Below are 26,655 nucleotides of genomic sequence, written 5' to 3'. Positions count from 1 at the left end.
CCATTTTCAGTTTAAGTAAGTTACCTGTCTCCTCCTTTGTAAATCTGAGGCAAAAAACTTAATGAACACTTTGCAACCTGCCAGTCATCATTTGTCATGCGCTTAACCAGACCCACTCTCAGTGGTCCTCTTCATCTTTTTCTGTTAATTTAACCAAAAAGCTTTTTAACATTCATTCATGGGATGTGGCTCTCACTGTCAAGGCCAGTATTTATTGCCCATCCCTAATTGCCCCAGAGAAGGTGGTGATTAGCTGCCTTCTTGAACTGCTGCAGTCTGTGTGGTGAAGGCACACCCACAGTGCTGTTAGGGAGGGAGTTCCAGGATTTTGACCCAGGGTCAGTGAAGGAATAGCAGTATATTTCCAAGTCAGGAAGGGTGTGTGTCTTGGAGGGGAACCTGCAGATGGTGGTGTTCCCATGTTCCTGCTGCCCTAGCTCTTCAAGGTGGTAGAGATGACAGGTTTGGAAGGTGCTGTCGAAGGAATCTTGGCAGTGCATCTTATAGATGGTGCACACTGCTGCCACTGTGCGCAGGTTGTGAAGGGAGTGAATGTTTAAGTTGGTGGATGGGGTGCCGATCAAGCTTTGTTCTGGATGATGTCGAGCTTCTTGAGTGTTGTTGGAGCTGCACTCATCAAAGCAAGAAAAGAGTATTCCATTACACTCCTGACTTGTGCCTTGATTTACGACTGAGGCAGGAGGAGTGCACTGTTTATTCTGGTCCCACTTCTCCACTGGTTACCGACGAGTAAGTGCTGTTTGAAAGCATTGCCGATGACGGCTTCCATCGCTTTGCTGATGATCGAGAGTAGACTGATGAAGGCAGTAATTGGCCAGATTGGATTGGTCCTGTTTTTTGTGGACAGGACACACCTGGGCAGTTTTCACTTTGCTTTGATGCCAGTGTTGTAGCTGTACTGGAACAGCTTGGCTAGGGGTGCAGCTAATTCGGGAGCACAAGACTTCAGTACTACAGCCAGGATATTGTCAGGGGCCCATAGCCTTTGCAGTATCCAATGCATTCAGCAGTTTCTTGATATAATGTGGAATGAATGGAATTGGCTGAAGACTGGCATCTGTGATAGTGGGGATCTCGGGTGGAGGCTGAGGTGGATTATCTACTCGGCACTTCTGGCTGAGGATAGTTGCAGATGCTTCAGCCTTGTTTTTCACACTGAAATGCTGGACTCCCCCATCATTGAGGATGGGGATGTCTGTGGACAAATCTGATTGGGAGCAAAGTGATGAAGGTGGTAATTGACCAATCATCAGCAAAGTAATCGTGTCACTAGCAGTGCTATCAAGTGGCACTTAGCCAGTAATAACCTGCTCACCATGCTCAGTTTGGGTTCTGCCAGATGCACTTAGTTCCAGACCTCATTACAGCCTTGGAGTCTGCTTCTCTGGTTAGTTGTTTAATTGTCCACCACCAGTCACCATTAGATGTGGCAGGACCCCAGAGCTTTGATCTGATCCGTTGGTTGTGGGATCGCTTAGCTCTGTCTAAAGCATGGTGCCTCCGCTGCTTAACATGTTTGTGGTCCTGTGTTGCAGCTTCACCAGGTTGGCATTTCAGTTTTAGGTATACCTGGTGTTGCTCCTGCCATGCTCTCCTACATTCCTTATTAAACCAAGGTTGATCCATTGGCTTGATCATAATGGTAGAGTGAGGGGTATGCTGGGCCATGAGGTTACAGATTGTTTCCATTCTGCTGTTGCTGAGGGTCCATAGTGCCTCATGGATGCCCAGTTTTGAGCTGCTAGATCTGATCTATCCCATTTAACATGGTGTTAATGTCCCACAACACGATGGAGGGTGTCCTCAGTGTGAAGACAGGACTTGATCTCCACAAGGACTGTGCAGTGGTTTCTCTTACTAATACTCTGATGGACAAATGCATCTATTACAGGTAGATTGGTGAGAGCAAGGTCAGGTGGGCTTTTTCTTCATGTTGGTGTTGTCACCACCTACCACAGGCCCAGTCTGGCTGATATGTCTTTCAGGACTCGTCCTGCTCAGTCAGTAGTGGTGCTGCCCAGCTCCTCTTGGTGATGAACATTGAAGTCCCTCACCCAGAGTGCGTTCTGTGCCCTTGCTACCCTCAGTTCATTTTCCAAGTGGTGTTCAACATGGAGGAGCACTGATTCATCAGTTAAGGGAGGCCACTAGATGGTAATCAGCAGGAGGTTTCCTTGCCCATGTTTGACCTGATGCCAGGAGATGCCATGAACTGGGGCAGTTCAGTTTCCAGCAAGGATGGGCCATACACTGAGGCACTTCTGTAGCCTCTAGCGAGGAGCAGCCATGCCCCCAGTCATGTGGTCCAGAGGCAATGTTGAGGACTCCAGGGCCACTCACTCCCGACTCTATACCACTGTGCCGCCACCTCTGGTGGGTCTGTCCTGCTGCTGGGACTGGACAGGCCCAAGGATGATGATGAAGGAGTCTGGGACGTTGGCTGTGAGGTATGATTTGGTGACTATGACTCATCTGTGGGAAGCTCTCCCAATTTTGGCACAAGTCCCCAGATGTTAGTGAGGAGGAATTTGCATGGTCGACTGGGCATGGTGTGCCTTTGTTGTTTCCAGTGCCTAGATTGATGCTGGGTGGTCTGTCTGGTTTTATTCTTCAACTTTTCTGTAACGGTTTGGTAACTGAGTGGCTTGCTGGGTCATTTCAGGGGGCAGTTAAGAGTCAACAACATTGGTGTGGGACTGGAGTCACATGTAGGCCAGATCAATTAAGGATAGCAGATTTCCTCCCCGAAGGAGATTTAGTGAACCAGATGGGTTTCTACAACAAACTGGTAGTTTAACTATCATCGTTACTGAGACCAGCTTTTTTTTTATTCCAGATTTATTTTGATCAGTTGCCATGGAGGAATTTGATCTCGTGCTCCGGTACACTAGTCTGGGCCTCTGGATTACTCGTCCAGTAACATTATCACTATGCTATCATTCCCTTTTCACTATTAGTTTAGTTTAGTTTAGTTTAGAGATACAGCACTGAAACAGGCCCTTCGGCCCACCGAGTCTGTGCCGACCATCAACCACCCATTTATACTAATCCTACACTAATCCCATGTTCCCTACCACATCCCCACCTGTCCCTATATTTCCCTACCACCTACCTATACTAGGGGCAATTTATAATGGCCAATTTACCTACCAACCTGCAAGTCTTTTGGCTTGTGGGAGGAAACCGGAGCACCCGGAGAAAACCCACGCAGACACAGGGAGAACTTGCAAACTCCACACAGGCAGTACCCAGAATTGAACCCGGGTCGCTGGAGCTGTGAGGCTGCAGTGCTAACCACTGCGCCACTGTGCAGGTGTAGCCTTTACTTTTTCTGCCATATTCAATTTGACATTGCTATTGCCATGCTGATGCCCACTTTGCATCCCAGACATGGCATTTGGTACTGAATCTGCCTTGAAGCTAATTTCCTTCATGACCATAAATTACTTTATTTGTTTTTCTGATTTGCTTCGTAGTCCTATTTAAGAAGACAAGTGCCTTTAAGCTTGGCACCTTTGCTACCCAATGGTCCATTGCAATCAGATTTACCTCTTTGAAGGAACTCGCCTGGCCATATTCAAACCTTCCAAGCCCAGTCTGATGAGATTTCTCAGCACTTAAAATTAGTGTCTGAAATTTGTCCTTTTTGTTACATTATTCTTATAATGCCAAATGGGACACATTATGATCACTGGTTTCCATTAACTCTGGAAATCCCTTCCTGTTTTATCAGTCGAGACATACCAGTACCAGTTAATTTCTGGTAAGTTTAGAAATCTCCAACTTCTATTGTTCCTCCCATACTAATTGCTTTCCTATGTCATCTCTCAGTTCTCGATCTAGGTATGCAGGTTTGTGGCATACCCCCAGTTATAGTGTTTCCCTGGTACCATATGTTTGCTCTTGGCAAAGTGATTGTGTCTGACCTCTTCTTTTTTTTTAATACCCTACCTCATTTTGTGCCTCAGTACTGGAATACTCCAGACCACCACCTCCTCTCCTTCGAGGGTCACTTCTGAAAAATGTAGATACTTCCAGATATGTATCCCATTGTTTGGAATCATTCCACTATGTTTGTATGATGCTAATGATGTCCAATCTGTCAACCGCTGTGAGACTTTCCAGGTTACACATTGTACTTGGCAAACTTCTTGCTTAGATTATCTCCCACTATTGGAATTAGACTTACCAAACTTTGATTTATGTTTTCACTGGTACACATTGTTTGCTCCAATTGGTGCAGGTGCTGTCTCTTACCTACAGCAACCATTCCTCCATAGTTTAAACACAACAATGCACAACATGTCTTCTCTGCTCTTTCTCTTTTTTTCCTTCCCTGACAGGCTGCTGAATTGCACCAATGTGTGTCCGATCCTCACTGGAGGCTGCTGAATTGCACCAGTGTGTGTCCCATCCTCCCCGGAGGCTGCAGAACTGTCCCACTGTACATCCCATCTACACTGGAGGCTGCCGAATTGTCCCAATATACTTCCCATCCTCGCCGGAGGCTGCTGAACTGTGTCATTGCATAGCCCATCCTCACCTGTCGCACTTACCTCTTGAGCCTCCACATCCAGAGGGAGAGCAGTAGGGATAACTGGTCCTACCCCAGTACCCGCCCCCTTTCGAACAGAGATGTACCCTCATCCTGTCTGCACTGTCCCCTCTCCTACTCCAAAACCCAGCATGGCCTTCTCTAATGCCTCATTAGTAAAAAGTCTCCCTGGTATTTTGATTTGTGACCAATTTCCCATTGAAGCGACCACTCCAGTCCTGAGTGCATCAAACAACTTGCAGTTGTTGCAGTCGTAACCCTTCAGAACCTGGGCCTTGAAAACAAACACCTCATAACATTTACACCCTCAAAATATTCCATCATCATGTTTTAAGCATGTCTGAGTTTAAAACATATAACCTTCAGGGGAAAAAGAAACCTTCAATTAAATTACTTGAATATACCCCATTTTCCCTCATTTTTTTTCTGTTGTTTGCTTTGCACCATTCTGAAGGTGGGCAGTGGTCATAGTGTGTTATCACAGCCTGACCGGTAAGGCCTGAAGAATAGGTTTCCTAATGGCCCAAAATGGCAGGTAAGCAGTTCGGGCTGGAAGTGTGTGCAGTCTTCCAGACAAGGTGCTTTGCCCACCCTATTGGTAAGGACAAATGAGATGACATGTACCCATGTCCGAGGCTGGCCTTAGGATCTTTGCATATGCAAATAAGGGGCCTAACACCTGCTTTAGGTCTTTGCTGTAACTGGTTTGCCCTGAGGCCATAGGTGCCATTGCTGGGAAAGCAACATTAAAAATTGCATCAGTGAAGTACAAGTCAGTGACTGGCCACTGTCGCCTGACGACCCTGACCTCTAGACCTACAGCTCCCCCAACCACTGTCCTCCCGACTCCGACCACTGGCCTCCAGTCCTCCCGACTCCGACCACTGGCCTCCAGTCCTCCCGACTCCGACCACTGGCCTCCAGGCCTCCCGACTCCGACCACTGACCTCCAGGCCCTGAGGAGTGCAATTTTCCTGCGGCAGGGATATAATTTCCCTGCTGGGTTGGGGCGAAGTAATTACTCTACTTGACTAGACAGTAGGAGTAATTTTCCTGTGTTGCAGGGAAGACAATTGCTCTACGGTGGGCAGGGAGTTTGGGATGAGTGGATGGAGTCGGGGGCAGGATTTCATCATGTGTACTGTGGAGTCTGGGAGTACTCTGCAGGGAAATTCAACACCCCCGCAAGGAAATTACATATACCCACAACCCACCCATGGCAAGAACGTTATGCGCCCAGCAGGGAAATAACAATCCCGCCGCTCCCCCCACCATGCCACCCCCCCGCCCTCCCAATCGGCAGGAAAATCACACCACAACCTCTCCCACCAGCAGGGAAATTACATTAATCTCCGGAAGGAAATTACACCCCCCGCAGGGAAACTATTTGTGATGGTGATTGAATTAAATATCCCCTGATATTAATTTGCTTCAGAGACTGTTGTTCCCTAAGCAGTGTTGGAATATATTTGGGGCCCAACAGTGTGTTGGGCTGTTGCAAACCTCCTTTGCCATTATGCGGTGCGGCTCGGGCATGGGACCTTGCACCACAAAATTGATCCTTTTTTGTTTCCCCCCCAGGCCACCCTACCCATGCTGCCATTTTCTACCTGAAAATCAGGTGCTATGAGGGCCAATTTCTACCTGGTTATAAACTTGAACAGTGGGAAAAAGTTGATTTAAAAAGTTGTGCAGAAAAAAATGTGACCCCAAGTCATGTCAGGAAGTCTGCATGGACTTGTGATTTTTAATAAGGCACTGGATTATATTCATGCCATTGCACATAGGGAATCAAGACCGCAAGTGCAGTTTTCAGGTGAAGCAGGGTTAAAGAACAGGAGATAATTGGACCAGGAAACAACCATAATTCAGTCTTCATTTTAAAGCCGTTCTGATCTTTTGTGTATTTACTTTCTAAATTTCTGTATTTACATTTGCAATGGAAACTGTCTATGTAAAGTTCTCACATTGTAGTTCCACCCTCCCACCAGTTAAGGTGTTGCACATATGCTAGTACCAAAGAGTAGTAAATGGTACCTGGTTTAAGGAATGCAGGTAATCAACATCAGCTTTGTAATTAAAAGTCTGTTTGTTTAGAACTTGATTTGTGACTGGGATCTTTCTTACAGGAGTGTTTTCTACTCTGCGTGCCGTACCAAAGAAAGAAGGCTTCCTTGGATTGTATAAAGGTAATGGAGCTATGATGGTCAGGATCTTTCCTTATGGTGCTATTCAGTTCACTGCGTTCGACCGATACAGAAAGGTAAAGTTAGTTTAATCAGTAGAATTGATATTAACACTGTTATTAAAATATGAAATCATTAATAAATTTTACCTTTACGTTGTACCTTTACATATGCTATACAAGTAACATTTGTGGGTGGTCATTTCTGTTCTGTAAGTTGCTGACCTAAATTATTGGGAAATAGTGTGGTGTAGCAGTGGAGATGGCAGGATCCCCAAAGACACATTGTACAGCGAGCTCGCCACTGGTATCAGACCCACCGGCTGTCCATGTCTCCGCTATAAAGACGTCTGCAAACGCGACATGAAATCGTGTGACATTGATCACAAATCGTGGGAGTCAGTTGCCAGCATTCGCCAGAGCTGGCGGGCAGCCATAAAGACAGGGCTAAATTGTGGCGAGTCGAAGAGACTTAGTAGTTGGCAGGAAAAAAGACAGAGGCGCAAGGGGAGAGCCAACTGTGCAACAGCCCCGACAAACAAATTTCTCTGCAGCACCTGTGGAAGAGCCTGTCACTCCAGAATTGGCCTTTATAGCCACTCCAGGCGCTGCTTCACAAACCACTGACCACCTCCAGGCGCGTATCCATTGTCTCTCGAGATAAGGAGGCCCCAAAAGAAAGAAGCAGTGGAGCAAATAGGCCCTCTATCCTAGTGCATCAGAACAGTCATCTGTAACTGAACACTGAGCTATGGGAGTAATACTTAGCTTTGGGACTAATATATGTTGAAACTTTTGTGGTGTACTGAGTGTCTTGCGGTGCAGAGTGTCTCACGGACTTGAGTTTCATAGAGTTATTACGACACAGAAGGAAGACATTCGACCCATCGAGTAAATGCCAGTCCTCTGATAAGCAGTCTAATCAGTTCCATTCCCTGCTGTATCCCCGTAGCCCCGAAAGTTTATTTCCCTCAAGTGCCCATCCATTGATCATTTCCACTTCCACCATCCTCGTAGGCAGCGAATTCCAGGTCATTACAACCTGCAGCGTGAAAAGGTTATTCTTCACATCACCCTTGCATTTCTTGCACAAAACCTTAAATCTGTGCACAATCAGCTAATGGGAACAGCTTTTCTTCATCTACCTTAGAACCATAGAAAAATTACAGCACAGAAGGAGGCCATTCAGCCCGTCGTGTCAGTGCTGGCAGAGAAGAAAGAAAAATAAAGACTAGCCGCCCAATCTAATCCCACCTTCTAGCACCTGGTTCATAACCCTGCCGGTTACAGCACTTCAGGTGCATGTCCAGATACGCCTTAAAAGAATTGAGGGTTTCTGCTCCCACCACTGTTCCTGGCAGTGAATTACAGATACCCACCACCCTCTGGGTGAAAAAGTTTTTCCTCATGTCCCCTCTAATCCTTCTACCAATCACCTTAATTCTGTACCCCTGGTAATTGACCTCTCCACTAGGGGAAACAGGTCCTTCCTGTCTACAATATTTAGGCCCCTCATAATTTTGTACACCTCAATTAAGTCACCCCTCAGCCTCCTCCGTTCTGAGGAAAACAACCCTAGCCTATCCAATCTTTCTTCATAGCTGCAACTTTCGAGCCCTGGCACCATTCTTGTAAATCTCCTCTGTACTCTCTCCAGAGCAATTATGCCCTTTCTGTAATGTGGTGACCAGAACTGTATGCAGTACTCCAACTGTGGCCTAACCAGCGTTTTATACAGTTCCAGCATTACATACCTGCTTTTGAATTCTATACCTTACCAATAAAGGAAAACATTCCGTATGTCGTCTTCACCACTGTATGTACCTATCCTGTCACCTTCATGGACCTGTGGACATGCACTCCAAGGTCTCTCACTTCTTCTACCCCTCTCAATATCCTCCCGTTTATTATGTACTCCTGGCTTAATTTGCCCTCCCCAAATGCATTACCTCACAATTATCTGAATTGAATTCCATTTGCCAGTTCTCCGTCCACTCAACCAAACCATTGATATCATTCTCGAGTCTACAGCTATCCTCTTCACTATCAATTTTTGTGTCATCAGCAAATTTCCCAATCATGCCTCCCACATTTAAGTTCAAATCATTAAAGTATATCACAAACAACAAGGGACCCAACTCTGAGCCCTGTGGAATGCCACTGGAAACAGCTTTCCATTCACAAAAACATCCATCAACTACTACCCTTTGTTTCCCGTTCCTGAGCCGATTCTGGATCCAACCTGCCGCGTTGTCATGTATCCCATGGGCTTTCATTTTACTGACCAGTCTGCCATGTTGGACCTTGTCAAATGCCTTACTAAAGTCCATGTAGACCACATCCACTGCACTCATCAGTCCTTCTTGTTACTTCCTCAAAAAACTCAATTAAGTTAGTAAGACATGACAAATGTCCCTTAACAAATCCATGCTGACTTTCCCTCATTAATCCGTGCCTCATCGAAACCTGTTATAATCTTGCATACCTCTATCAAATTTCCCCTCAATCTCCTTTGCTGTAAGGAGAACAACCCCAGTTTCTGCAACTTAACTTTGTAGTTAAAATCCCTCATCCCCGGAACCATTCTGTAAATATCCCCTGCACTGTCTCAAGGAGCCTCGCATCCTTCCTGAAGTGCGGTGACCGAACTTTTTAAAAAATTATTCGTTCAGGGGATGTGGGCATCGCTGGCTAGGCCAGCATTTATTGCCCATCCCTAACTACCCTTGAGAAGGTGGTGGTGAGCTGTCTTCTTGAACTGCTGTTGTCCATGTGGGGTAGGTAAACCCACAGTGCTGTAAGGATGGGAGTTCCAGGATTTTGACCCAGCGACAGTGAAGGAACGGCGATATAGTTCCAAGTCAGCATGGTGTGTGGCTTTGAGGAGAACTTGCAGATGGTGGTGTTCCCATGCATTTGCTGCTCTTGTCCTTCTAGGTGGTAGAGGTCGCGGGATTGGAAGCTGCTGTTGAAGGAGCCTTGGTGCGTTGCTGCAGTGCATCTTGTAGATGGTACACACTGCTGCCACTGTGTGTCGGTGGTGAAGGGAATGAATGTTCATGGATGGGGTGCCAATCAAGCAGGCTGCTTTGTCCTGGATGGTGTTAAGCTTCTTGAGTGTTGTTGGAGCTGCACAATCATGGCAAGTGGAGAGTATTCCATCACACTCCTGACTTGTGCCTTGTAGATGGTGGACAGGCTTTGGGGAGTCAAGAGGTGAGTTACTCGCCTCAGGATTCCTAGCCTCTGACCTGCTCTTGTAGCCACAGTATTTATATGGCTACTCCAGTTCAGTTTCTGGTCAATGGCAATCCTCAGGATGTTGATAGTGGGGGATTCAGCGATGGTAATGCCATTGAATGGCAAGGGGAGATGGTTAGATTCTCTCTTTTCAGAGATGGTCATTGCCTGGCATTTGTGTGGCATGAATGTAACTTGCCACTTATCAGCCCAAGACTGGACATTTTCCAGGTCTTGCTGCATTTCTACACGGACTGTTTCAGTATCTGAGGAGTCACGAATGGTGCTGAGCATTGTGCAATCATCAGCAAACAACCCCACTTCTGACCTTATGATTGAAGGAAGGTCATTGATGAAGCAGCTGAAGATGGTTGGACCTAGGACACTACCCTGAGGAACACCTGCCGTGATGTCCTGAGACTGAGATGATTGACCTCCAAGAACCGCAACCATCTTCCTTTGCGTTGGTACGACCAGCGGAGAGTTTTCCCCTGATTCCCGTTGACTGCAATTTTGCTAGGGCTCCTTGATGCCATACTCGGTCAAATGCTGCCTTGATGTTACGGGATGGACGCAATACTCCAGTGGCCTAACCGGACCTTCTTCAAGGTTCAGCAAAACTTTGCTACTTTTGTACTCAATAAAGCCCAAGATTCATATTGCAGGAGTATTTAGCAAAGCATATGTCCTGTCACCTTCAAGGATCTTTGCACATGCACTCTGAGGTCCCTCTGTCCCCGCACATATGTTAGAAACTGTGCCGTTAAGTCTATATTTCTTCTCCCTATCCCTGCTGCCAAAATCGTCACCTCACACTTCTCTATACTAAATTCCACCTGCCAATTGTCTGTCCATTCTGCTAGCCTATGTCCTGTTGCAGTCAATTTGTATCATCCTCACTGTTTGCCACACCTTCACGTTTGATATCTGACAAATCTTAAAATTTTGCTCTGTATTCCAAGATCCTAGTCATTTATATATATCAAGAAAAGCAGTGGTCCCAGCACTGACTTTTGAGGAACACCACTGTCCACCATCCTCCACTCTGAAAAACAATTACTTACCATGACTTGCTATTTTCTGTCCTTGAGCCAATTTTTTTAAAATCCAAGCTAACGCTAACCCTTCTATTCCATGAGCCTCAATTTTGTTAACCAGCCTTTTTTGTGGCACTTTGTCAAATGTTTTCTTAAAATCCATTTGCACAATATCCACTGCATTCTGTTCATCAGCTTCTCTGTTACTTCTTCAGAAATTTCGATTGATTGATCAAGCACGATCTGCCTTTTACAAATCTCTGCTGACTCTCCTTAATTAGCTGAAACCTCCACAAGTCCCTGTTTAATTTTTTTCCTTGATGATTGTTTCTAAAATCTTACCCACCACTGATATTAAACTGACTGACCTGTAGTTCCTAGGAATATCCTTACAACCTTTTTTGGATAAGGAGCGGTCGGATGGGGCGAGGCTGAGTGCGGAGCGGTTGGATGGGGCGAGGCCATGTGTGGAGAATTTTCTATGTTTCAGTGAGATCACCTCTTCTGAACTCCAGAGAGTATAGACCCTATTTACTCAGCCTGTCATCACAGGACAACCATTTCATCTTAGGTACATCCTCCAAGGCAAGTATATCCTTCCTTAGATATAGAGACCAAAACTGCACACAGCACTCCAGGTGTAGTCTCATCAAAGCTCTGTACAATTGTCGAAAGTCTTCCTTATTCTTGTACTCTACTCCCTTTGCAATAAAGGCCAACGTGCCAGTTGCCTTCCTAATTGCTTGCTGTACTTGCATGCTAATTTTCTGGGTTCCTTGTACGAGTGCACCCAAGTCCCTCTGGACATCAACATTTAAAAAATTCACGCCTTAATATTTTGCTTTCCTGTTCTTATGACCAAAGTGAATAATCTCTCACTTCCTCACATTATACTCCATCTGACACCTTGTTGCCCACTCTCTTAACCTGTCTATATCTCTGCAGCCTCTCAGTGTCCTCCTCTCAGCTTACATTCCCACCTAATTTTGCATCATTAGCAAAGTTAGATACATTACTCTCTCTCTCTTTGTCTAAGTCATTTAACTTGTAAATAGCTGAGGCCGCAACATCGATCCTAGTGGCACTGCTAGTGACAGCCTGCCAACTTGAAAATGTCCTGTTTATCCCTACTGTCTTCCTGCCTGTTAACCAATCCTCTATCCATGCTAATATATTACCCCAACTCCATGAGACCTTAGCTTGCATATTTACCTTTTATGTGGCACCTTATCGAATATCTTTTGGAAATCCAAGTATTCTACATATCTACACTACTAGTTACATCCTCAAAAAACTAATAAATTGGTCAAACACGATTTCCCTTTTATAAAACTATGTTCGCTTTGATTTTACTATGATTTACTAAGTGCATTGTTAAGACCGCCTTAATAATAGATTTCAGCACTTTCCCAATGACTGATATTACGACCGACCGCTCCAGTCAAAGCCCCCAATCAAAATATATGGTTCTGATTGTGGTGGGACCTATGCACTGTTATTTCAATCGCGTTGCTCCACAGATCAGCTAACATATCATTTAAAACTTTCCAAATTAAATAAAGACCCAGTTTGGGCGGCACAGTGGTTAGCACTGCAGCCTCACAACTCCAGCGACCCGGGTTCAATTCTGGGTACTGTCTGTGTGGAGTTTGCAAGTTCTCCCTGTGTCTACGTGGGTTTTCTCCGGGTGCTCCGGTTTCCTCCCACAGCCAAAAGACTTGCAGGTTGGTAGGTAAATTGGCCATTATAAAATTGCCCCTAGTATAGGTAGGTGGTAGGGAAATATAGGGACAGGTGGAGATGTGGTAGGAATATGGGATTAGTGTATAATTAGTATAAATGGGTGGTTGATGGTCGGCACAGACTCGGTGGGCCGAAGGGCCTGTTTCAGTGCTGTATCTCTAAAACTAAAAAAAACCTAAAAACTAAAAAAAAACAAATTGTACCATCTATTAACCCCTGAATGCGGCTAACCAAACCAGGTGTCTTTAAATCAACAAAGTAACTCTTTGATTAAAAGAACTAAATTCTTAAACACTATGAAGATATAAACAGCATTTAAAATAGAAAAAATTAGAGTCCTTGCAAATTTACAGTCCAATGTTGCTTGAAGTCCTTGCAGAATATTGCTTGAAGTCCTCACAGAATGTTGCTTTCCTTCTCCAGCGAATTTCAACAATTAACGACTTGCAAACACTTTCAACAGAATCAATCTGACTTTAGAGTTTTTGAGGGATAAAAGATTGTCACAGTCTAACTTCCCTTTCTTCAATTTAAATTACCAGAGATCTCTGTTTTGACTTGATGTTTTAGAATTTTGAGAGATAATTATGAAACAGACTTAAAATCCTATTCCTTCAGTTTAAATGGCTGAGAGCTCTTTCTTCAGGTGCCAACACCAGCTGTGTCTGTATGTTTCTGTGTCTGTATGTCTTTGTGTCTGTGAGCTGTTAGATCAAACTGTCTTCAACTAAAAGCCAGTTCAAAACTGAATTGTTACAAATATATCGCATGAGACTCACTCCCATTGGCTATATCTATGGTAACGAGAATGCACCCTTTGAATCGCAGTCTCCAAATGGCTGTTTCTAAGGCAACGAAAATGCACCTTCCTATAACTCCTGAGGCTTGCTGGTTCTTAAAGCAATACTCATCCCTTGCAAGCCTTAAAGGCAAACCACATATTCCGAAAAAAAACTACAGGACCATGACACTGATGTCAGGCTAACTGGCCTGTAGTTCCCTGTTTTCTCTCTCCCTGCTTTCTTGAATAATGGTGTTACATTTGCTAACTTCCAATCTGAGTCTCTAGATTCATTGGTCAGGGCTTGTTGGAGGGGGAGAGATTGAGGAAAATTCCCCCATAGCTATTTGGCCTATGAGGGGAGAATCTAGGGAATTTTGGAAAATCATAACCAGCTCATCCACTATCTCTGCAGCTACCACTTTTAGTACCCTAGGATGTAGAGTCCTGAGATTTGGGGGGCAGAGGTTGTGGTTTTGGAAGGTGCTGTTGAAGGAGCCTTGGGGAGTTGCTGTAGTGCCACTTGTTGATGGTACTCACGGCAGACACTGTTCCCTCTAAGGTGCGCGTCTATGCAGCCACGCAGCAATTTGGAATCTACCACATATTGAAATGAACAGGTTGCTCACAACAGTGAACTTGAGCAGCTTGGGAAATGCAACTGTGATTGTAGGAACAGCGAGCACGGGAGAGAGGGGATTTATGATTGGAGGAGCAGCAAGTGGAGGAGAGAGGGAATCTATGATTGGAGGAGCAGCGAGTGTGGGAGAGAGGGAATCTGTAAGTGTAGCAGCAACCTCACGCTGCGGTGTGAGGGGGAAAGGTGTCTGAAAGTAAGCAGGGGCCAAGTAGCTGGAGAAGGTTTCAGAGCCTCCAGGGAGTTGGAGAGTCTCTAGTTTCATTGGTCAGGGCTTGTTGGAGGGGGAGAGATTGGGGAAAATTCCCCCATAGCTATTTGGCCTATGAGGGGAGAGGAGGGGAAGGGCTGAGCTGGATGAAAGTGATGGGGCCCGAGGCGCGATTGTTTGCCTCCCTAGATTAGAGAGAGACACGGGAATGCTCTTCATTCAGCAGCTCTCAATGGCCCAGGTCTCAACCTGAAGCCTAATGGCTCAGAAAGGCCCACAACAACTAAAGGTCACAAACCTAGTGGGTACAACACATCATGGATGGATAAACACACACAGCCTGGGTTGAGGTTGATCAATGGAATTAGTCTCAGTGAGCTCCTAATGATTTCTGATGAGCAGATTTATGATACAGTTTGTGCTGTTGATCATATATAAAGAGCATGACCAATGAACACCTGCCTTTAGCATTGATTGAGCCACATATACCAGCATGGAAATCAGGTTAATTGAAGCTGTCTAGGTTAATGAACGAGAGACCAGATTATGCAAGTTTCATTTCATTGGTGAGATGAATGAATTTTTAACGTTGTTTATGATCTAAATCCAGCTGTCCGCATCTTCACTGTTCCTTTTGTATTCAGTCTGCTCTCCTGAAAGTGTGAGCTCTCGTTTCAGGAAAGAGGAGCTAACAGTCCAAGTGTGGGATGTGTGAGGAGAAGTAGAATGAATGAATGCGAGGAGAGGTAGAATGGGATGAGTGAGGAGTGGCGGAATGGGACCAATGAAAAGTGAGGAAGAATGGGACATGAGAGAAGAGGTAGAATCAGACCAATGAAAGAAGAGGTAGAATCAGAACAGAGAGAGCAGAGCGAGAATGTGACTAGTGGGAGGAAAGGTAGATTGGGATGTATGAGAGTAGAAGTATAATGGGACCAGTTAGAGGACAGGTGGGAGGAGAGGGAGAATGGGACTCATGGGGGAGGAGAGGGAGAATGAGACTCGTGGGGGAGGAGAGGGAGAATGGGACTCGTAGGGGAGGAGAAATGTGGATTGACTCCATTGAGAGTTGAAGTTAGAATGGGGCTCTCGAGGAGAGCATTGTTTTGTATAAGGTGCATTTGTGTGGTGCTGCACAGCAATCTGGAAAGTACTGCACATTAAAATAAACAGGCCGCCAAGAAGTTTGTGATAGTTCACTGACTTTTAAAATGTAACCGGCCCCGGGCAAAAATTTAGTGCATATAAGAGTTTGTAGCCCATCCGATACAAAGAAAATTTAGAGGGAACATTGAACATTGATTGCAGCCACAGTGTGCCTGTGGTGGAGGGAGTGAATGTTTATGGTGGTGGATGGGGTGCCAATCTAGCAGGCTGCTTTGTCCTGGATGGTATCGGGCTTCCTGAGGATAGTTGGGAGTTGCACTCATCCGGACAAGTGGAGACTATTCCATCACACTCCTGACATGTGCATTGTAGATGGTGTGCAGGCTCTGGGGAGTCTGGAAATGAGTTATTTGGCACAGAATTCCCAGCCTCTGACCTCCTCTTGTAGTCTCAGTATTGATATGGCTGGTCCAGTTAAACTTCTGATCAATGTGAACCCCCAGGATATTGATGGGTGTGGATTCAATGATGGTAATGCCATTGAATGTTAACGGAAGATGGTTAAATTCTCTCTGGTTGCAGATGGTCATTGCCTGGCACTTGTGTGGCGTGAATGTTACTTACCACTTAGCAGCCAGGCCTGAATGTTATCCAGGTGTTGCTGCATGCAGGCACTGACTGCTTCAGTATTAGAGGAGTTGCTAAACACTGTGCAATCATCAGTAATCATCCCCACATCTGACCATATGATGGAAGGAAGGTCATTGATGAAGCAGCTGAATATGGTTGGGTCTGAGACACTACCCTGAGGAACTGTTGCATGAGGTGCTGGGGCTGAGATGATTGGCCTCCAACAACCACAACCATCTTCCGTTGTACTAATTATGACTCCAACCAGTGGAGTCCTGATTCCCATTAACTTCAATTTTACTAGGGGTGCTTGATGCTGCACTTGGTCAAATGTTACCTTGATGTCAAGGACACCTGAGAAACTAGCTTAAAAGATATGACAATGGTAGGTAAGTGAAGGTGAACATTTAAAGAAATAATTCATAATTTGCAATGAATATACATTTCCTTAAGGAATAAATGCCCCACAGAATACTGGTCCAACCGTGGCTAACAAGAAGTTACAGATAGTATTAAATTAAACAAAGAGGATAATAATGTTGCCAGAAACAGTTATCGCCGAGATTGGAAGGATTTTAGAGTTTAGCAAAGGATAACCAAGAAATTGATAAAGCGGTAGAAAATAGAATGAGAGTGAACTAGCAAGCGACATTAAAATAGATTGTAAAAGCTTCTATAGGTATGCAAAAAAGGAAGAGATTAACAGAAGTAAATTGGGTCCCTAACAGGCAGAGACAGAGATTATTGTGGAGAATAAGGAAATGGCAGAGACAAAGGTACTTTATATCTGTGTTCACAGTGGAAGACACAAAAAAACATTTTGGAAATAGTGTAGAACCAAGGGTTTATTGAGAATGAGGAACTTGGAGTCATAGAGAGATACAGCACCGAAACAGGCCCTTCGGCCCTCTGAGTCCGTGCCGACCATCAACCACCCATTTATACTAATCCTACATTAATCCCATTTCCCTCTCCCATCCCCACCTTCCCTCCATTCTCCTACCACCTACCTACACTAGGGGCAATTTACAATGGCCAACTTACCTATCAACCCGCAAGTCTTTGGCATGTGGGAGGAAACCGGAGCACCCGGACGAAACCCACGCGGTCACAGGGAGAACTTGCAAACTCCACACAGGCAGTACCCAGAACCGAACCCGGGTCGCTGGAGTTGTGAGGCTGTGGTGCTAACCACTGTGCCACCTGTTAAAGAAACTTAAGGAAATTAGTATCAGTACAGAACTAGTACTGGAGAAATTAATGGGATTAAAAGCCAACAAATCCCCTGGACCTGATGGCTTACATCCTAGGGTTTTAGAAAAGGTAATTATAGAGAGTGGATGCATAGGTTTTGATCTCACAGAATTCCCTGGATTCTAGAATGGTCCCTGTGGATTGGAAGGCCGCAAACATGATCTCTCTATTCAAGGAAGGAGGGAGAGAGAAAAAACAGAACTTACGGCCAGTTAGCCTAACATCATAAGTAAGGAAATTGCTAGAATCTGTTATTAGGTACATGGTAACAGGACACTTAGAAAATCATATTATTGAGCAGAGTCAGGATGGATTTATGAAAGGGGTCGTGTTTTAACAAATCTGCAAGAGTTTTTTGAGGTTGGAACTAGCAGGGTAGATAAGGGGGAACCAGTAGATGAAGTGTATTTGGATTTTCCGAAAGCATTTGGTGAGATGCCACATTAGAGCTTGTTGCACAAAATGAGGGCTCATGTGGTTGGAGGTAATGTGTTAGCATGGATTTGAGGATTGGTTAACTGACAGAAAACAGAGTAGGAATAAACGGGTCATTTTCGGGTTGGCAGGGTGTTATGGTGTTTGGGTAGTTTGGATGAAAAGGTCACAATCCACTGTGATGCATCAGAGAAAGGACTTGGAGCCATTCTTATTCAGAATGGCCAGCCAGTTACCTTTGCCTCACGAGCCTTAGGCAAAGCAGAATGCAACGATGCTTAAATAGGGAAGGAATGTTTAGGAACATAGGAGCAGGAGTAGGCTCTTCATCCCATCTAGCCTGCCCCACCATTCAATACGATCATAGCTGATCATCCACTTCAAAGCCTTTTTCCCACACTATCCCCATGTCCCTTTATGTCATTGGTTTTTAGAAATCTGTCACTCTCTGAACATACTCAATGACTGAGCTTCTATAGCCCTCTGGGTTAGAGAAAATTCAAAAATTCACAACCCTCTGAGTGAAGAAATTTCTCCTCATCCCTGTCCTAAGTGGCTTCCCCTCTGCGCCCGCGTCCCCCTCTGCGCCCGCGTCCCCCTCTGCGAGCTTTATAAAGAGTCAGCATAAACTCCCTGCTTTTGTACTCAACACCTCTATTTATGAAGCCCAAGATCCCATATGTTTTGCTTATTACTCTCTCTATATGTCCTGCAACCTTCAAGAATGTATGCACATGGAACCCAAGGCCCCTCTGACCCTGCACACTCTAAAGAACAGTGGAATTAAGGCTATATTGCCTCTCCCTATCCCTTCTGCCAAAATGCTTCACTGCACAGCTGTTTATATTAAATTCCATTCGCCACATGTCTGCCCATTCTGCTAGCTTATCTATGTCCTGTTGCAGTCAATTGGTATCATCCTCACTGTCTGCCACACCTCCAAGTTTGGTATCGCCAGCAAATTTTGAAATTTTTCTCTGTATTCCAATATCCAAATAATTGATATATATCAGAAAACAGTGGTTCTGGCACTGAACCTTGACCTCCAGTCTAAAAAAAACATTTACGACAACTCGCTGTTTTCTGTCCTTAACCCAATTTTTAAAATCCAAGCTGACACTGACCCTCCTATTCCGTGAGCCTTAATTTTCTTAACCAGCCTTTTATGTGGTACTTTGTCAAATGCTTTCTTAAAATCCATATAGACAACATACACTGCATTTCCTTCCTTAACCTTCTCTGTTACTTTATCAAAAAATTCAATTCGATTGGTCAAGCATGATCTGCCTTTTACAAATATGTGCTGGCTCTCCTTAATTAACTCAAACCTCTCAAGTGCCTGTTGACTTTTCCCCTAATTATTGTTTCTAAAACTTTACCCACCACTGATGTTAAAAAATATGAAATGCGTAAGGGGCTTAAGTGGGTAGATGCTGGGACCATGTTTCCCTGGCTGGGGAATCTGGAACTTGGGAGTGATAAGCATTAGAGTAAGTGATCGGCCATTTAGACTGAGAGGAGGAGATAGTTCTTCCCTCAAAGGGTTGTGAATCTTTGGAATTCTCTATCCCAGAGCACTGTGGATGCTTAGTCGTTGACTATATTCCGGATGGAAATCAATAGATTTCTGTACACTAAGGGGATGAAGCAATATTGTGACAGTGCCAGAAGGTGGCACTTTGAGGTAGAAAATCATTTTATTGAAGGGCGGAGAGTCAAATGGTTCACTCTTGCTTATTTCTTACCTAATTATGTAATCAGACTAATTAAAGGGATTTTTTGAGTAAAATGATGGGACAGCTGAGATCCATTGCCTGCATATCCTTTGCAAAGTGGGAGCTCCAGGCTTCATGTGTACTGGATAACCACATGTGCAGGAAGTGCCTTCAGTTGCTTGAACTCGAGCTCAGGCTTTCTGAGCTTGAAGAGAGGCTGGAGTCATCTGGCTGAGTAGGAAGAGGACACTGCAGGAATCCTCTGGGGGTGTTGCTTTCTCAAACCGGTTTGCAGTGTTGACACCTTGGCAGAGTTCTGTCTAGAGCACAATCACAGCAAGTGGGCCAACTGACTACAGAGGGACATGGCAAGCTGTAGGAATGCAGACATAGTCGATTCAATAAGGGGTGTTGGACAGGTATTTCTGTAACTACAGATGTGAGTCCTGCATGGTGTTGCCTCCCTGGTAGCAGGGTAAAGGATATCACTAAGGAGGGGAGAAGAGAAACAACTAAAAGTCATGGTCCACGTGGAAACCAATGACATAGGTAGGAAAGGAGTTGGGGCGCTGCAGTCATAGTTTAAGGAACTAGGGAATAAGTTTAAAAGCAGGACCTCAAATGTAGTAATCCCAGCAACACGTGCTCGTGAGTATGGGAATTGCAATGAGAAACTTCTTTTTATGTTGTCTGATGCCACGTAAATGAGATTCGTGGAGTTCAGGTTGTTTGAAGATCTCAAAACCGGGTTATTAAACAGCTAACTAGTATATACAGTACAGAACTATTAATAGGACTTGCCTCTTTGTGTCACAGTAGCCGAGAGAGACTGGAATGTAGTCACATGACTGCATCCTGGCACTTGACTCATATTAAGATCTTAAAGGCACATTACTCTTAAAGGCAATCACACAGCATTCCCCCCTTCTTTCCAAAGATACGTCTCGTATGCTAAAAGGAAAAAAATACATAAGATTAGATAACATCAAAATCATTTACACAAGGCTAGAGATTATGAAATTTACAAGGATTGAGGCTCAAAAGTCTATAGGATATCTTGATGGTTTGACAACTCTTGCTCGGGGACTTTGCGTCTCATCTGTTGCTGTTCTTTCTGCAGTTTCTCCCTCTCTGCATTCAGTTTCTGTTGCTCTGCCTTTCAGCCTGCTAACATACTCTGTTGCTTTTCTCAAGATGACCACTTTTGGGGTCTCATCATTCTTGGAAATTTCCGGCACCTCATCTCGAAGAAGCAATACATTGCTTCAACTCATTCCTCCTCTGCTTCTTCAGAACTTTGTGTGTCCTTCGCCTCTCCTCATCCTCCGCGTCTGAAGGCTTGGGGCTCAAAATGGGGAAGGGTACTTGGTTTCATGGATATACCTGTCCGCTCTGGCTCGTTGTGGTGTTGGCGGTTCTCTAGAGAGCAGAAGTGAAGGCGTAACATAGTTGTGCTGTTGCTGGGTTTCCAGACTGCACCGTTTGATGCTGGTCGGAGGTTGCATTATTGATTTCCACCGACTCTGGTGCATATCCTTGAGGATTCGCACTGGTAGGATATTGCCACTAGCCCTGGTGTCAATCTTGACCTTGGGTATGTGTTTCCCAGTTTTCTTTGGGCACATGATGTTGATGGTGATGAAAGCTTCCAGTTGCGTGACTTCATCAACATGGTGCGTCAAGTTCACAATGTGGAATGCTTGCTCATCTTCTGACTGAGACTTCTCTCTGGGTCTTGTTTGAGGTCTGTTTTGCTGTGGACCTCATGTATCGTCTTGCGTTTATACATGTCTGGTCCTTTCTTTGCTGCTGTTGCAGTTCTGCTGTGCCTGTCTTCTGTTGGCTCGTGTCCTATTCTGGCTTCTGACTGCATCTTCGGAGACAGAATTCCTGCATAGGTGGGCCCAATGTCCTTTTACACTGCACGCATTGCACAGGTCTCAAAATGCAGGGCTATTTCGCTGTGAGTGGGACCAACCACATAGCTTGCTTGCTCCTTTCGACCTGGTTATGGTACTGATACAGTTGGCTGCACCTAGTACTTGCAGGTGTTGTCCAACTACAATGGCTTTGTATTTTCTGCAATCTTCCAGCAGAGCGTCCGTGTTGTGACCTTTCTTTTTTCCCAAAAGATCCTTCTGAAATGCTTCAATGGGTGTTGATACGATCACTAGCTCCATTTTTGATCTGACAGCTCAGCTTCTGAGACGTTGAATTTGTTGCCCTTGCTATGGCATCTACTGATGAACTGGTCTGTTGATTCCTGTGGCTGTTGCCTGTAGGACATCAATTCCAGGAGGTGAATTCGAAAATTGACTCTTAATCTGAGCTAATCTTCCAGCATTTTCCATATCTTTGCGGGATCTTTCTGTTCAGATAATCCAGAGATATTGATTCTGTGCAATCCCTCATTTCCAGTCGCTAGCATTATTTTAAGACCTTGCTTCTCTGGTTCTACCATCACTTGATCTGTGAAGCATAACTGCATTCTCTGTTTGAACAGTTGGAACTCGGATATGATATCCAAGGCTTTCCAGTTCATGTTGGGAAAATTGGAATCCATCTGTCTGCTGTGCTTTTGCTTTGAACTTGCTTTAAGACCTGGTTCTATGACTCTGTACTGCTTTCCCCTTTTAAAAAACTCTCTTGGCTGGGTTGATTGACAGCAGCAGCTTGTCTGTCCTGCTTCCAGCACTAATCTTGTTTGTTTATACAGCTGTGCAACAGTTATTTCAAGTGCCATTTTTCTCTGCTACTCTTTATACAACCATTCAAGAGGCAATTATTAACGCTTGAGTGGTTTTATGAGTTTTTAATTCAGGTTAAGTGAATGAAAGCTTTTCACGGTTGAGTGATTTTAATGGGTTTGGTTTTGTAGCATCAGCTGTGAGCTGCATGAATGGAGGATTCCCTCCCCTTTCACTGTTGGGTGTCTCCTGTAATGGCACGAACTTAATCGGCGTAAGGGATTGGGTTTCCTTGTATTTTTTACTCTGCTAGGGAGCCTTTGAGAGAAAAATAACTATCTTTTAAAGACCTCAAGGCTTCTCTTATTTAAGAACTGAGATTCCTGCACCGACGGTTGACCGACTCTGGATTTTCAGCCTGTCGTTCAGCGCTGTGTATTCTACACCTTGGGGCAAGTGTTTTCTTCTTTCCCTGTTTGGGCCAGTATTTTTTTTAACTTTCTTTCTTCCAGTTGTAGGGAGGTAGTTTTTAAAAGCTGTTTTCCTGTGGTCTTATCACCGCAGCTATCATTATGCAATGAGAAACTTCTTTTTATGTTGTCTGATGCAACATAAATGAGATGCGTGGAGTTCAGGTTGTTTGAAGATCTCTAAACAGGTTTATTAAACAGCTAACTAATATATACAGTACAGAACTTTAACGGGACTTGCCTCTTGGTGTTACATAGCCGAGAGACACTGGCATGTGGTCACATGACTGCATCCTGGCACTTGAGTATTAGCAACTAAGATCTTCAAGGGACATTATTCAAAGGCAATCACAGAACAGGAATAGTAGGATTAAGTAGTTTAATATGTGGCTGAATAAATGGTGCAGGAGGGAGGGCTAGATTACTGGAGCGGGAAGGGACCTGTTCAAGGTTGATGGGTTCACCTCAATAGCTATGTTCCCTCTAAGCTGCACAGATGCGCAGTCACCCAGCAGTCCAGAACTTCACGCGCAGGGGACAAACAGCACACACCAGAAGCCGTCCCTTTAAGATGTCTGCTCGTGTGACTGGAGGGGCAGTCTTAAGGAGGCCACGTAGTGCATCAAATAAGCTGCGCACAGCGAAGGGAAATTAGAATGAACATTGCTCAGCTGGGCTGGGACCAATGTTCTTGTGGGAAGGTACAATTTTAAAGGGGGTGCAAAAAGACAGACACTTCAGGTATATGTACACAAATCTTGGAAGGTGGCAGGACTAGTTGAGAAAGTTGTTAGAAAAGCATATGAGGTCTTGTGCTTTATTAACAGAGGAATAGTGCACAAAAGCAAGGAAGTTATAATAAACTTTCATAAAACACTGGTTAGGCTAGAGCTGAGTATTGTATTTAATTCTGGGCATCACACTTCAGAAAGGATGTCAAGGCTTTCAAGAGGGTGCAGAAAAGGTTTGCTAGAATGGTACCAGGACTGAGGGACTTCAGTTATGTGTAGAGGTTGGTGTTCGCCTTAGAGAAGAGAAGGTCAAGAGATGATTTGATAGAGGTGTTAAAATCGTAAATGATATTGATGGCGTAAATGAGGAGAAACTGTTTCCAGTGGCAGAAGGGTCAGTAACCAGAAGAGACAGATTTAAGGTGATTCGCAAAAGAACCAGAGGCGACACGAGGATTTTTTTGCGCAGCGAGTTGTTGTGATCTGGAATGCACTGCCTAAAAGTGTGGTGGAAGCAGATTCTATAGTAACTTTTGGAAGAGTTTTGGATAAGTACTTTAAGGGGAAAAGAAATTGCAGCGCTATGGGGAAAGAGAAGGGAAGAGGGACTAGTTGGATAGTTCTACCAAAAAGCTGACACAATCATGATGGGCTGAACAGCCTCCTTCTGTGATATTTGATGCATGAGGCAGAGTGTCACGTGGTTCTAGGAATCTCGCAGCTGTACTGAGGGTGCGTTTGGCAGGGATTAGAAAGGATTTTGAGCAGTTAGAATTGTGAATAAAAGAATCTTCATTTTGTTTTGTACAGCTTTTAATCGGCAACCTTGGCATATCTGGGCATATTCACCGATTAATGGCTGGATCCATGGCAGGTAATTTATTTCCACTGAATTCTAGATAACCTTCCAGTGCAGCTGGTGTGAAGAAGACTTCAGAAATTGCCAAAAAAAAATGCTTTTTATGAATTGTGGAAGTATGTATCAAATTTAGTTGAGATTTCATTGTTGCACAGTGCCATTCTTTTCCCTTGGATGGAGTTGCCCTATGGACCATATTTCTGTTCGCACATTGTGCTACCTCCCTGATCAACACAGGTTGCACATCCATCAATGCATTATATTTAAAATCCGGCACTGGCTCCACTTTTATTGTTCTATTCATTCGGGGGATTTGGGCGTCACTGACTAGGCCAGCATTTATTGCCCATCTCTAATTGCCTTGAGAAGGTGGTGGTGAGCTGCTGCCTTGAACCACTGCAGTCCTTGTGGTGTAGGTACACCCACAGTGCTGTGAGGAAGGGAGTTCCATAGTTTTGACTCAGCGACAGTGAAGAAACGGCGATATAGTTCCAAGTTAGGGTGGTGTGTGGCTTGGAGGGGAACTTGCAGGTGGTGCTGTTCCCAAACATATCATGCTCTTGTCCCTCTAGGCGGTAGAGGTCGCGGGTTTGGAAGGTGCTGTCGAAGGAGCCTTGGTGAGTTGCTGCAGTGCATTTTGTATGTGGTACACACTGCTGCCACTGTGTGTCGGTGGTGGAGGGATTGAATGTTGAAGCTGGTGAATGGGATGACAATCAAGCGGGCTGCTTTGTCCTGGATGGTGTCGAGCTTCTTGAGTGTTGTTGGAGCTGCACCCATCCAGGCAAGTGCAGAGTATTCCATCACACTCCTGACTTGTGCCTTGTAGATGGTGGACAGACATTGGGGAGACAGGAAGTGAGTAACTTGCCGCAGAATTCCCAGCCTCTGCTCAGCTCTGGTAGCCACAGCATTTATGTGGCTGGTCCAGTTCAGGTTCTAGTCAATGGTAACCCCCTGGATATTGATAGTGGGGGATTCAGCGATGGTAATGCTATTGAACATCAAGGGGAGATGGTTAGTTTCTCTCTTGTTTGAGATGGTCATTGCCTGGCACTTGGGTGGTGCAAATTTTACTTACCGCTATCCGAAGCCCGGATGTTGTCCAGGTCTTGCAGCATCTGGGCATGAGCTGCATCTGTATCTGAGGAGTTGTGAATGGTGCTGGACATTGTGCAATCATCAGCGAACCTCCCCACTTCTGACCTTATGATGGAGGGAAGGTCATTGATGAAGCAGCTGAAGATGGTTGGGCCTCTGACACTACCCTGAAGCATACCTGCAGTGATGTCCTGGGACTGAGAGAATTGACCTCCAACAACCACAACCATCTTCCTTTGTGCTAGGTATGACTCCAACCAGTGGAGAGTTTTCCCCCTGATTCCCATTGACTCCAGTTTTGCTCGGGCTCCTTGATGCCATACTTGGTCAAATGCTGCCTTGATGTCAAGGGCAGTCACTCTCAGCTCACCTCTTGAGTTCAGCTCTTTTGTCTATGTTTGGACCAAGTCTGTAATGAGGAGCTGAGTGGCCCTGGCGGAACCTAAACTGAGCGTTAGTGAGTAGGTGCCATTTGATAGCACTGCCGATGACCCCTTTCATCACTATGCTGATGATTGGGAGTAGACTGATGGGGAGGTAATTGGCCGGGTTGGACTTGTCCAGCCTTTTGTGCACGGGACAGTCCAAGAGAAACAGGCAGCTAATTCAGGAGTCCCCTGGGGTCCCGCTTGCAAATCGGTATTCCATTTTGGAGGCTGATGAGGCTGGTTCCTCCAGGGAGTGCGGACAGAGCCAAGCTTCTGGCACCACAAGCAGTCTGTCTGCACAGGACGGGAGAAAGAGAGGAAGAGCAATTGTAATAGGGGATTCTATAGTCAGGGGAACAGATAGGCGCTACTGTGGCCGTCAACGTGACTCCAGGATGGTGTGTTGCCTCCCTGGTGCCAGGGTCCGGGATGTCACTGAACGGCTACAGGGCATCCTGAATGGGGAGGATGATAAGGCAGAGGTCATGGTACATGTTGGTACCAATGACATAGGTAGAAAGAGGGATGAGGTCTTGCATCAAGAATTGAGGGAGTTAGGCAGTAGACTATAAAGCAGGACCTCTCGGGTTGTAATCTCTGCATTACTCCCACTGCCATGTGCGAGCGACTATAGAAATAGGAGAATAGCACAGATGAACGCGTGGCTTAAGAGTTAGTGCAGGAGGGAGGGTTTTAGATTCCTGGACCACTGGGACCGTTTCTGGGGAAGGTGGGACCTGTACAAGCGGGACGGTCTACATCTGAACCAGAGGGGGGCTAACATCCTTGCTGGCGGGTTTGCTAGTGCTGTTGGGAAGAGTTTAAACT

General features: G+C 45.1%; 1 protein-coding gene across 1 annotated transcript in view; it reads left to right on the top strand.

The window, feature by feature from the left end:
- slc25a16 (solute carrier family 25 member 16) overlaps positions 1–26,655 on the top strand; it is a 144,279-nt gene that overhangs the window by 51,379 nt on the left and 66,245 nt on the right. Inside the window, exons 3-4 of the mRNA XM_068052382.1 lie at positions 6,706–6,839; positions 24,250–24,313. Coding sequence (XP_067908483.1) covers positions 6,706–6,839; positions 24,250–24,313 — 198 coding nt within the window. The remainder of the gene's footprint in view (positions 1–6,705; positions 6,840–24,249; positions 24,314–26,655) is intronic.

Source organism: Heterodontus francisci, chromosome 20 (genome assembly GCF_036365525.1).
Source record: "Heterodontus francisci isolate sHetFra1 chromosome 20, sHetFra1.hap1, whole genome shotgun sequence".
Lineage (NCBI taxonomy): Eukaryota > Metazoa > Chordata > Chondrichthyes > Heterodontiformes > Heterodontidae > Heterodontus > Heterodontus francisci.
Note: the sequence above shows the minus strand (reverse complement) of the source record. Positions and strands in the feature narration are given on the sequence as shown.